Source organism: Sinohyriopsis cumingii, unplaced genomic scaffold, assembly GCF_028554795.1.
Source record: "Sinohyriopsis cumingii isolate HCF-2022 unplaced genomic scaffold, ASM2855479v2 utg001993l, whole genome shotgun sequence".
NCBI lineage: Eukaryota > Metazoa > Mollusca > Bivalvia > Unionida > Unionidae > Sinohyriopsis > Sinohyriopsis cumingii.
In genome coordinates this window covers 280308-292445 of record NW_028316098.1, presented here as the reverse complement: position 1 = coordinate 292445, position 12138 = coordinate 280308, and the positions used below count along the sequence as shown (strand labels likewise).

At 33.3% G+C, this 12138-nt stretch overlaps 1 protein-coding gene across 1 annotated transcript; it reads right to left on the bottom strand.

Moving 5' to 3' along the window:
* Positions 1-6285: 6285 nt before the first annotated feature.
* On the bottom strand, positions 6286-7351 carry LOC149771291 (carbohydrate sulfotransferase 11-like). Its single transcript, XM_089948660.1, has 2 exons — positions 7153-7351; positions 6286-6704 (listed from the first exon to the last, which is right to left on the bottom strand). Exons 1-2 carry the CDS (start codon positions 7349-7351, stop codon positions 6286-6288), a joined length of 618 nt encoding a protein of 205 aa, XP_089804786.1.
* Positions 7352-12138: the final 4787 nt, after the last annotated feature.

Sequence of the window (12138 nt, the reverse complement as noted above, 5' to 3'; positions counted from 1 at the left end):
ACCCTGAGAGAGTACTGCAGCACCCTTCTTGGAGTGTGTTTTACTGTGAAGGAGGTGCTGCGCCTCGCTATTTGGGGGAGGGGAAAACAACTCTCTCTCTCTCTCTCTCTCTCTCTCTATCTATCTATCTATCTATCTATCTATCTCTCTCTCTCTCTCCCAACAGGAGGTTTTCTTTCTCCAACCTTGTAAGGGACCCTGTATAGAACACTATCCAGCAATAACTCCATCGGTATGTCAACCGGGGATTGTTGGCTATATCCTTACTATTTAATTATATTACAATAACTGGTGAGATCCCAGCTCATCGTGACATCAAGCAGTCTCACTGAAGCGTTTTGCAGGACTGAGAATGAGTATTCATCCACAATGAAGAGAAAACTTCCACACCATCCTTGGATCGAGGAGTCTTCTTCCGAAGTCCCTAGGACTCAGAGAACGATCTCATACCTCCTGGGCCATATAACTGGCTAAAATTTAGCTAAAATATCATCAGTAATACAGATAATTTCCTAATCATCTAGTTTCATTTTCCCTTGCCTTGCTGTGAACTGAACCTTGTAAAAGGGCCTGTCTATCACTGTGTTAGGTATTGTAGGCAACACTCTACTGCGATACACATCAGTAAAAGCACTTAGTATCATAATTCATATATACCCTTTACAACAATGAATATTATGTATAACAAAAACTACAGCAAAATAATATTGTTCATGCTAGTCTCTCTTAACTTACTGATCAATACTTTTAATTAAAGTATTACAACGTATTATTCCACAACCTGACATGCCTTTTTTTTAATAATTAGGATTCATCATTTAGATAAGTGGTTACAACTTGTGTGAATTCTAATAAATCAAAAAAAGATGACAGTAACTTCATAAATGCAGGACAAAAGACGTAATTTTATAGGTATTTTGGCATTTTGTCTTTCTAAATTAATTGTGTATTGTATTACCAGCAGACTAAACTATTATAAATTGTCTATAACCGGGCTGTGTATCATCACAGAAAATATCATGATCCACAATCGCAATACCAAGTAACAAAAGAGAATGAAAGACAACAAACTTTGAAAAATTTAACGAAAATATTTATTTACCTAGAACATAAAGTGAAAATTAGAAAAAAACTATTCACAGTATTGCGAATTAAATCCCCAAATAATCCAAGAATTGCAGACACAAGTTCTAAAAATTTAATGTCCTGAATAAAATTCAGTAAAGGTCCAGTGTAAGTCCCAAAACTGAAGTCGATGACGTGTCTGTGGTAGCTATTGAAGTGTTGATGTGTCAAGAGTCTTTTTGCTGAATCACAGAAATATAATTCCAGGTTTGAATTCAGTATAAATTTCAGTGAATATCTTTATCCAAGAATTTTCTCAGTCCACTTTTGTAACTCTAGAGAAAATAATCACCTGAATTCAATAATTTGAACAAAAAATATTCCATCCTAAACTCCTGGTCATAACATATAATACAACTTATAGGTGCTAGATGTTTAAGCACGAATGACCAAGTCCTCACAATTAGCATTTTGTTTTAATAAAAAAAAAACATTACCTAAGGGAAAATGACCTTCTAGAATGATCCTGATGTTTACTAAATCAAAACCATAACCGTAAAATTCACTTAGGAAAATCAAAACCCCTAACCCTAATAAATATATTTACTTCTTCTATTAATAAAGATCTTGATATTAAGCCCTTAAACATAGAGAATAATTTAGCTATGTATTAGTTGTTGACATAAAATAAAAATATTTTTTTTTAAACTCAATTAGGTTAAGTAGAATGAACTCAATTTTGGATAAGATCAAGTCCAGCATACAATGTTACATTACAATAGCATGTAATGGAATAAACATTTTAAAACCAAATAAAAATAACAAATTAAATATGCATAACAATATAATACATTTTTATTCTTGCCAAGTCTTGAGATAACTCTGCATATTCAGATGTGAAACTGAACGTGTTAAAATCCAATAAACGCTGACTTTTATATACCATTTTATTGTTCCTTCACCAAGGTCAAGGTGCTACATTTTAGTATCAAGGATGCAGCTCTAAAGTCGGTTGAGATACTGGCAAGAATGTATATATGCTAATATATAATGACTAAAAAGGATGTTGCGTAGCGTGTTCTGTGTAATTTCTCAAAAGTGAAAGTCAAAACAGGCAAATTTCTGAACTCGTGTTAAATTATGATATGAATATCTATGCATTTTATTATACCCATCGTAAATTAGGCATATTGTGAACTTTATAACAGGTAGAGAGATTTTTTTGTAAAACTCTGCCTATCTTAATATCTTAATTAATTGTCGTTTGGTTTGGAGCAGATGTCTGCATGAAGTGTGTTTTCCACCAGTATCGTTTGATGTGTCCAGGAAAATTTGGTTAAAGTTGGAGACTTCTGCCATGAATTGTATTGAATGATGGAAGTTGTTTCCATTTAATATGAAATCATCCAGACGTTCTATATCATCGATAAAGCGTACCCACTGGTATGATACAAGTTAAACCGCTGCTAAAAGTTGTCACTCCAGTTTTCCCATAAAAAGTTTAGCATACGAAGGAGACATTTTTGTACCCAATGCAGTTCCATCAATTTTGAGGACGTTTTCTTCATTAAATTCAAAGTTACTGAGTTGTAGAATTATATATAGATGTTAAATGATCTTTTCCGGTGTTGTTGTGGATGATGACATCATCGATGTGTGCATCACATTGTCTAGACCATTTATAATCATGTTCATTAAAAGTTGAAAAGTACTAGGCGAACCTTTCATCCCAAACAGCATCACTTTATACTGATAAATTCCATCTAGGGTCACGAATGCCGAAATTTCCTTTGCCCTTTCCGTCAGTGTAATTAGCCAAAATCTCTCCAGAAGGTAAAATTTGGTGACATACTTTGCATTTCCAATAGTACTGCTCCAATCCCAACATCACTTGCATCAACAAATTGACTGAAATTTAGAGCTGTAAGAACGGGTGCACTCTTTAGTATGGCCTTGAAATTATCAAAAGCCTCCTGACATTTCTCAAAACAAGTTAGTCCCACCGTTCACCTTCCTATAATCAGTGCACATGCGGAGAGTATTATCTGGTTTAGGAACAAGTATACATGGTGAACTCCAGTCACTTTTACCGGGCTCTAAGAAATTCTCCAGCAAATACTGAATTTATTTCCCAAGTATTCCTGTGTTAGAGGGCTCATTCTGTACGGGTACATTTGTATTTGCATTTTCTCTCTCTCTCTCTCACTCTCTCTCTCTCTCTCTCTCTCTCTCTCTCTCTCTCTCTCTCCAATATTATTTTCCTCTCTTTCCTCATTTTTTGTATTTGCCTCTCACCTTTCTCCAATTGCGTTCTCCTCTCTCTTTCCTCTTTATCTAATTATATTTGCATTTGTTTTTCTCCTCTATCTTTCTGACGTTGAAGATAATTTCTTCTTGTATTTAATTCCTTTACTTTTATGTCAGAGTATAATACAGGCTTACTAATCAAAATCAAAGCACTTTTATATATGTTTAAAAAAAACACATTCCTTTCCACCAAATATTGGAACAAAATATTTTTTATTTCTTGCTTCGTTAGAGAAGCTTTAGCCTCAAAATGAACATATTTTCTGGCAAGCTGAATCAGTTCATCTTTTTCAAGGAATCTAACTGTTCCTGGGTAGGATTTGAAATAAATAACTCCACTTTAGATGATATTGTAAAAGGCTTGTTCTAAAATGTGAAATAATACTCGCGATTTTAAAAACAAAGTTTTCTTAAACATGTTAGAAAACTTCGTAGCCCATGGACGAGCGCCCAATTTTCTGTTACGAGTCTATGTTCTTAAAATAAGTAACAGAAAGAGTGAAAAACAACAGGCTTTGTAAAATTTAACAAATAATTTACGGTGTTGTGAATTAAATTCCCAAAATGATCCAAGAATTATAGACACAATTCCTAATAATAAAATGTCCTGAATAAAACTCAGTTCCAGTCCCAAAAGATCCAAAACTGAAGACGATGCCGTGTCTGTTATAGCCTACGGAGTACTGATGTGTCAACAGTCTTTTGTTGAATCACAGAAATCACAGAAATATTATTCAATGTCTTGAATTCAGTATAAATTTCAGTGAATGTCTTTATCTAAGAATTTTATTTGCAGAGAAAATACTCACTTTAATTCAATAATCTAAAGAAGAGAAAAAATCAAACCAAACTGGTCACAACATAATACAACTTGAAGGTGCTAGATGTTAAAACACGACTGGTAAAACCCTCACAGTAACAATATTGTGTAGTTCTCAACTTGACCTCAGGTCACAATTAGCGTTTTCTAAAACAACCATTACCTAATGGAAAATTACCTTCTAGAATGATCTAATGAGCCTTATTTATTTACAACACAACAACCTATAGAATTCACGTAGGAATCTCCACAACCCTGATCCAAATACACAACCCTTCTTGATTACCTGTATAATAATCCTGATAATAAAGTCATTCACACAGAGAAAATGAAGTTATTATTAGTTATTTACATAACTGAAGTTAAAAGAAATCAATCAGATCAAGGAGAAATTAACTCAATTTTGGACAAGGTCAAGTTCAGCATACAATGTTACATTACATTACAATAGCATGTAATGAAATACAAAATAATTAAACTAACAAACAAACGATGAAATTATATAAACATAAACAGAAGGCCAAAATATCAAATTATCGCAATTCTGTATAAATTATATATAAGTTGAACAAATACTTCCAAAATTATAGTGCGTCATGGAGTGGTGGTGTGAAAAATCAAAGTTAAATATAATTCCGATGTTTATGTATACTTAATTTACATTGTTTGTTTCGCTATAATAATTTGTTATTTATTTTAAGTACCTGGCATTGTCCAAAATCATGTTCATTTATTTTGTAAACAACATAATTCATATCTACTGTTCCATACCCATCTACACTGAAACTAAGTGAAATATGGATAGAAAGATTGAGAATTCAGTTAAAGGAAAGGCTATAATTAGAAAAATTAGTATTTGTCAGCCAGATGTTTCTATATGGATGTTGAACTTATAATAGACACAAAAATGTACGGAGAAATTAGTAAACCCCCCTTTATAACAGTATGCCTATGATATAATCTGAAAAGCTATCAATGATCAATTAATGTAGAGAAAGTTTGTTTGTATTTTTCCTTTATAATACAGAGTAGTGTTCCTTTAGTGGAAACATAAAACGGAGAATATTCTGTTATATCACAGTTACGTAAATGAAACCCTCAACAAATAACGCAAATTTTAGTTCAATCCTAAGAATAACATTTTTGTCAAGCAGAAATAGCCGATGTGTTCCAAAAGCTGCACTACGCTAAATGGAAACTGTAAAGATGATAGTAAATATAAAACTACAAGCTAAATGAAAATGACAAAATCAGTTTAAAAAATGTAAATTGCAATTATAAGAGCATACTCTACCAGGTGCCGAATTAACACTGATCTTTAATTGTTATACAACCATGACAGACTCAATAAAAACCCGTATGGTTTGCATTATCGTCTTTGCGGCCCCGGTTCCAATTGAAATCGTATTAGGAATAATACATTAACACCGCTGGTGGCCCTGCCCCATTGCCAGCGTTGCGCATTGGGCCTCGCAAAATATAAGGCCGGGCCTGCAGACACTGATATAGAAAAACCTGGAATGAACGCGACAAATAATAAAATAATACCGTGAAAGAAACTATTAGTTCAAAAGTGAGAACACGGTTGAAATAACACTAGTTCAGACATTTTACTGTGAGAAAAATACATGTAAAATTTCATTCGAGTTTGCAAAGGTTCTGTTATTTTTTCGAGAACTGCACCAATAGGACACAACAACCCTGCTTGCCAAGATATATCCTTAAGCTAAGTCTTTTGAAAATCTATCCATCCGTTGCAAAGTTAAGGACCGGACAAGCAAATATTAACAAACAGACAAACAACGCCATAACATTGTACACTAAGCTTAAGATGGTAGCATAAACGTGCAATATTTAACAAGTTTGAAAACTGTAAGAAGACACTCTCTCAAACTTTGTATAATTCTTTTAATACATCTTTATGGATGCCAAAATGTGACTCAGTTTTCTTCAAATGACAGATTCATTCATGTGGATGGATGTCGAAAATAAATATATAACTTTGCTGTCAAATTCAATACCAACATTACATGTATCTGTTTACTGATAAAGACGTGTTTAACAAACTGTCGAGAGAATAAGGAACGGTATAGTCAAAATAAAACAAAGTCGCGATAAAATTCCTTTATCACACGTTCAAATAGATCTTTGGGGATATCTTTGTAATACTTTAAAAGCTTATCTTGAGTTGTTTCTTTTCTTAGAATGTCGGATCTCCTTGGAAACGTAACCTTATTGCTAGCCTCTAAATACTCCACGAGATAATCCATATCTTCATCCATGGACTCCATTTTGCCAATGACGTCATATTGCACGTCACACGGATGACACAATGTTTCGTACTGTAGCCAGTGTTCGTTGTTGTGTCCCCATACTGATTTATCAGTTATGTAGCGGATAAATTCTTCAAATGTTACATCATGCCCTTTTTGTATCGATTCTTCGCTCGGCGAAGCACGATTGTGTTTGATGATTTTCCGTCCATATTTTTCGTAGAATTTTGTTTCATTTTCTGTAAATTTATTTATGGACGCTGACAAAAGTCTCTCCATTGGTTCTCGAACAAATATTATTTTTCGATATGTCTCAAGTAGTGTCTTAACCTCCGATGGCACATAATTAGAAAGAAACTTAAAGCTGGCTTTGAACGTGATGTGTACATCTTCGCCAGGAATTTCCAGTGGATTAGAAGCGTTCACGATTCCGTCGAGGACATTCTCATGATATTTGTTGTTGTTGTTGTGGGATTTAACGCCATTTTTCTGCACATGAAAGGCTATGCATGGCGGCCAGTATTAATGGTGGAGGAAGAACCCGGGAAAACCCCGAGAAGAACCACCGACCCACGAGAAGCTACTGGCAAGCTTTCTCACATACCCACATTGGCTGAATCCTGGACTCGAACCCACGCAGACAGAGGTGAGATGGCAGTGATCCGTAACGGAGAGCGCTTAGACCACTCGGCCACTCGGGGCCCCTCGTGATATTTGTGCAAGCCACCTTCGGAATGTAGCAGTAAAGTACTTTATACTTTTCATTGACTAATATATGGCTATATGCACTTTTGGATAGACGTACTTTATACTTTTCATTGACTAATATATGGCTATATGCACTTTTGGATAGACGTGGCAAAGGTTGTTCTCTGTCATTCAACATTTTGCAGGAAGTCTACAGTTTTTCTTTTCTGTCTCTGAAAACAGCCTCCATCTGCAAGAAAGACATAAGAAGATTCTTATATGTTATGGACATTTCAATTTCTTGAATGTGAAACGTTTCTTTCCTTTTTCATTCTTCTGTTCTTTTTATTATGAAGATCGTCGTATGATCAGTCACCTTAAATATGGTACGATGTATGAATAAAAGAATGATAAACAATCAATACAAGGTTTGATAATATTATTTTGTATCAAAGGGAAGTCGCTTTTATATGGTATAACATGAGTTCGGTCATGTTCTTTTCAATATGTAACGGTTGTTGCGATTATATGGTTGTAAACTATGTAACAAATGGAATCAAAACCAACAGGTTTAGTAATATCGACATATAGTTTGTCTCAAGAACACAAGGAAAATATTCAAAACATACTTACAGTATTGTGAACTACATTAAAATAATTAGAAATAGCCTATCACAAGTTCAAAAGTATAGAATGTTCCGAATGAATTCAAATATTCTGGAATGTCCTGATGTTCAAAATGATATAATCCAGAATGTCTTATAATGAGGTCTCAATAACGATAAAGTAGTGTTTTATTCCAATAAATAACTGAGCATTTTGTGATTCTAATGCATAATTTAAATACATAATTCCTCTCCAATTATATCTGAACACAACCACCAATGGGGGAAGGAGTTTTCTTGCTCAAACCCCCTAAAAACCGTTAAAACAAATACATCAACGACTGTCTTGGCCACCACTTGATCACCCCATGCAAACTTTGTCAGGGTGGATTCTAGCTCAAATATATCCTGAGAGCCGTGGTGACTGTCGTTGACGACCTTATTTGTTTGGATGGTTTTTAGGGTCTCTGATGCAGAAACCTTCCTTACCTTCTACTACTGAAGAATGAAACGATCAGGCATTAGTTTCTCAGATTATTTATAAAGTTTAGACAACATTTTTATTCTAAATATTTAGACAAAATTTATTTTTCTAAGATTATTTATAAAGTTGGAGTTTAAAAAAATCGAGACAAAATTTAGTAAATTTTATACAGCCTCTTTATCGATAATTAATGTATTATAATTAGTAGATGTCAGAAATATTTCATCATCATCGTGATAGAGATAAAACCTTATTATGCCACTTAATTTTCGACGGCATCCAAATAATTCTTTAATCAATGCTTTATTGAGCGGATACTTTATATCTATAAAAAATATATACTTGAATGATCAAGGTCGATTGTTATTTTTGTGGACTAATTGGATCAAGGAAGTTATCAAATCTTTTTGATAATTTATAACCGCAATTGTTCGAGATATCTGAAGTATTCACTGCTATATAATTTGACAAGCGAAAGTTTAAGTTTGTCAACGGAGGTAAAGCTGCTGTGAAAACATACTCCTGCAGTTGCATTGTTAATTTCAACAGTCATCGGTTTATTCTCAATCATTAGATTTTTAATTTTATTTTAGCAGCCATTTGTCATTGCAATTTTTCAAACATTATTTTTAAAGTTTAGACAAAATTACATACTCGTTTTGTGAAAATAACTGCTGCAATTTTAAAAGACACAAAAATAAAATCAAATACATTCCACTGTGGGTTTCCAAACTCCTGGTTTTGGAATGGCCAAGAACAATTGTATCTATTCCGTTTCCACAATAACATTTATCACCAAAATTACTCAATCCGCGGTTTACAGTAACATCAATTTTAAGTTTGCGCTGATTTGTTCTAATATCTAGTGTTTAGTTAACACAATCCCACACGTTGTGTGGAGTGCATGCTTGAATTATGATGTTTCATGAATGTTTTAACCTACCTACGCGGTAATCCTTTAACTTTCATAATTTAATTGTGATTATCAAGTAAATCCAAATAATATTTGACCGTAACACGACAAACTCTCTGATCATAGCAAAATTAACTTCGTCTTTCATTTTACCGATTGCTTTCTTGTTATCGCCACACTGAAACCCGCTATCCCGAGGATAATCTGTTAAGTCAAACAGTTGCTTGTTATCATAGATGTCTTAATAGACATATTGGGAGACTTCGGCTCCAACGACTTTATACACTAGAGAATCTTTATCGATAAACAATAATTTACTTAATGGCCATTGTTTTTAACAACATTATAATGAACGTGGTACGTTAGCCACTTTAACAACTCTAAAACAGCAGCATCAACATAGATTGTCTTATTTAGTTACAAATTTGTTTTTCTTCCCTGTATTGCGACAAGATTTACATTACATATTTTCATGCTGACAAAATCATCGTCGGAAACTAATTTATTTTTGCGGTTGATATCATTAACAACTTCAATATTGACTCGCTTTCTAGTATTTTCCACTGTCTTTCCAAAGACTGAGCTGTTCATAAGTTTAAAGAAATTTGTTTCAAAATTTGTTGTTGTATCTGCTCTTCCAGTTGTCTTAGAATTAATATAACCTTTCATCCACGGTGACTGATTAAATTTTAATACTCGGTGAAGTTTTCTTAGTACAAGTTTAGCATCTACTGTTTGTTTTAGATTTTTTAATGTAAAAGGTAATTTCGTTTATTAAGTAAATTTGGAACGAGCTTACTAGCCACATTTTTATCGCCAGCTGTAAACTGTTGTTCCGGCGACAACAAACTTTATTCAACCACCATAAATTCAGCGAAAAACAGATAAACGTTATGAAGATCATGCAACGAATCAGGATAATCAAAATCAACTTCAATGAAATTTCAAATATAATCTGGTATATTTTATTCTGTTTCCTTAAGAAATTGTTCTAGCGTTATCCAACGAAATCCACCCTACGACATTGGCTCAGAATAAACATAGCCATATACGTTCTTGGTAAATAATGAACCTTGACGGAAGATTTTTCTCATAGCCAGCGTTTAGATACTTGTTGTTTGCAATTGCATATTTGTTCACATTGACACAAATACCACCACGTATTACTTTTTCAGTAAAGTTAAGCATATCAACGTCTGTCAACAATTCCAAATTTGCCTTACTAAACTTTAACAAAGCAACCCATGATAATCCTTGTACAGAATAATGTCAAGAAAGGTCTAGTCAGTAATTATTATAGCTAACTTTCTGAAAACTTTAAAATAAAAAAATCTGCAAGTAACAAAACGTCTGTTTTCAAGTATAACTCATGATAATCACCAAACGTTTTACACGAACAATTATTCCAGAAATCTGCGTATTTGTATTCGTCATTAGATATATTTTCAGTTTTTAGTTGCGAATAAAAAAATTCTTTGTCAGGGAATGAATTTCATTAAATTTGCTCCAATCGTCCAGATACTCGTACGGAAATATTTCCTTTTTTGTGTTAGCAAACCTGATTTGTCACCGAAACAATATCGTAGATTATGAAATTCGCTGCAACCTTTGACATCTATTATCAGAGTTTTTTACTTTAATGAAACATTTGTTTTTATTTACTGCGGCAGCTCAATATAACTATTGCCGCTAATGCTTTGTATTTCTTCATATGAAATAATATTTTGGAAATCATTTCAAATTTCCAATCAGAACCAAATGCACTGTATTCTTCAATTGTTGTTGTTGTTAATTTCTTGATGTATTTCGTCTGTTAGCAAGGAAAGGTTTGTTCCGAGTAAAACACGTTTGGATTTTGTTTCAATATAAGGATCAGAAATTTGGGATTACAAGATGAATGTCAACCGCATCCTATTTTTGATTTGTATGCAGCAAATGATGGCGGAATTGTTAGAAATCAAGCAACTAAAAATTTTACTGGTAGAATAATTAATAGCGAGTATTTATTGGTAAGTGTTAAAGGAACAACAACAGATTTTGTTGATCATCTTTCTCATCGCTTTGTTTATGAAGTTTTTAACGGAACGAAACCAAACGGTCTGGTGATTAATAACATCAACAACATCAAAGCGGATAACTGCTTGGAAAATCTTAACTTGTTACGAAACAAGAAGATGTAAGAAGCCGTAAAACAGGCAATTATAACTTTAGCAAAGTTAAACCATTTCTTTCATTCAACTTTGAAACCAACAAAGCATTAAAATTCCCGTCAATTAATGTTGCAGCGAGGTATTATAATATTTTTTCAATGTCAATTAAGTTTGTTGCAGGTGGTACAAGTTCAGCGTTTTCAATTATTTGTGCTTCTAAAATGAAGCACCTATGAAACAAGAGCATAATAGCTTCTCTGTTATATACCACGTGAAAAATATATTTTTGCAATTGTTCTTTTTCTTTATCGGTTAGGAGTACGTTATCAACAACTCCGACAAGACGTTACTTACCAAAAAAAGATGAAAATAAATGTTTTTATTGCCAATGAAGATTTTTCGCACAGCTTCTTCAAGCTTGTTACGATTAATAATTTTTGTTTTTTCTTGATATCTTATTTTATCCATATTATTTTAGTAAATTAGACAAAAGCTGCTGATAATAATGAACTTGATTGAAAGATTTGCTAATATTTACAATACACTAGATGAAGATGTTGTTGTTAAACCAAATCGGGTAGCATGCGTTGTAAACGCCGACGATAAAGTTGCTGAGAATGAATTTGTAACAGAAAACGACAGCGACGATGAAATTTCAGAGATTTGTACAGTGACATAAAAACTGTCAACACCAAAGGTGTCGATAAAAAATCATACGGCAGACCAACAACTGGCAGATAAATATCACATTGTCAAAAACAATAACAAAATTTAATTTTACAGTTGCCGAAAATGAGTTGTTCTGCCAACTGATACGGACATTTTTAACGGTAG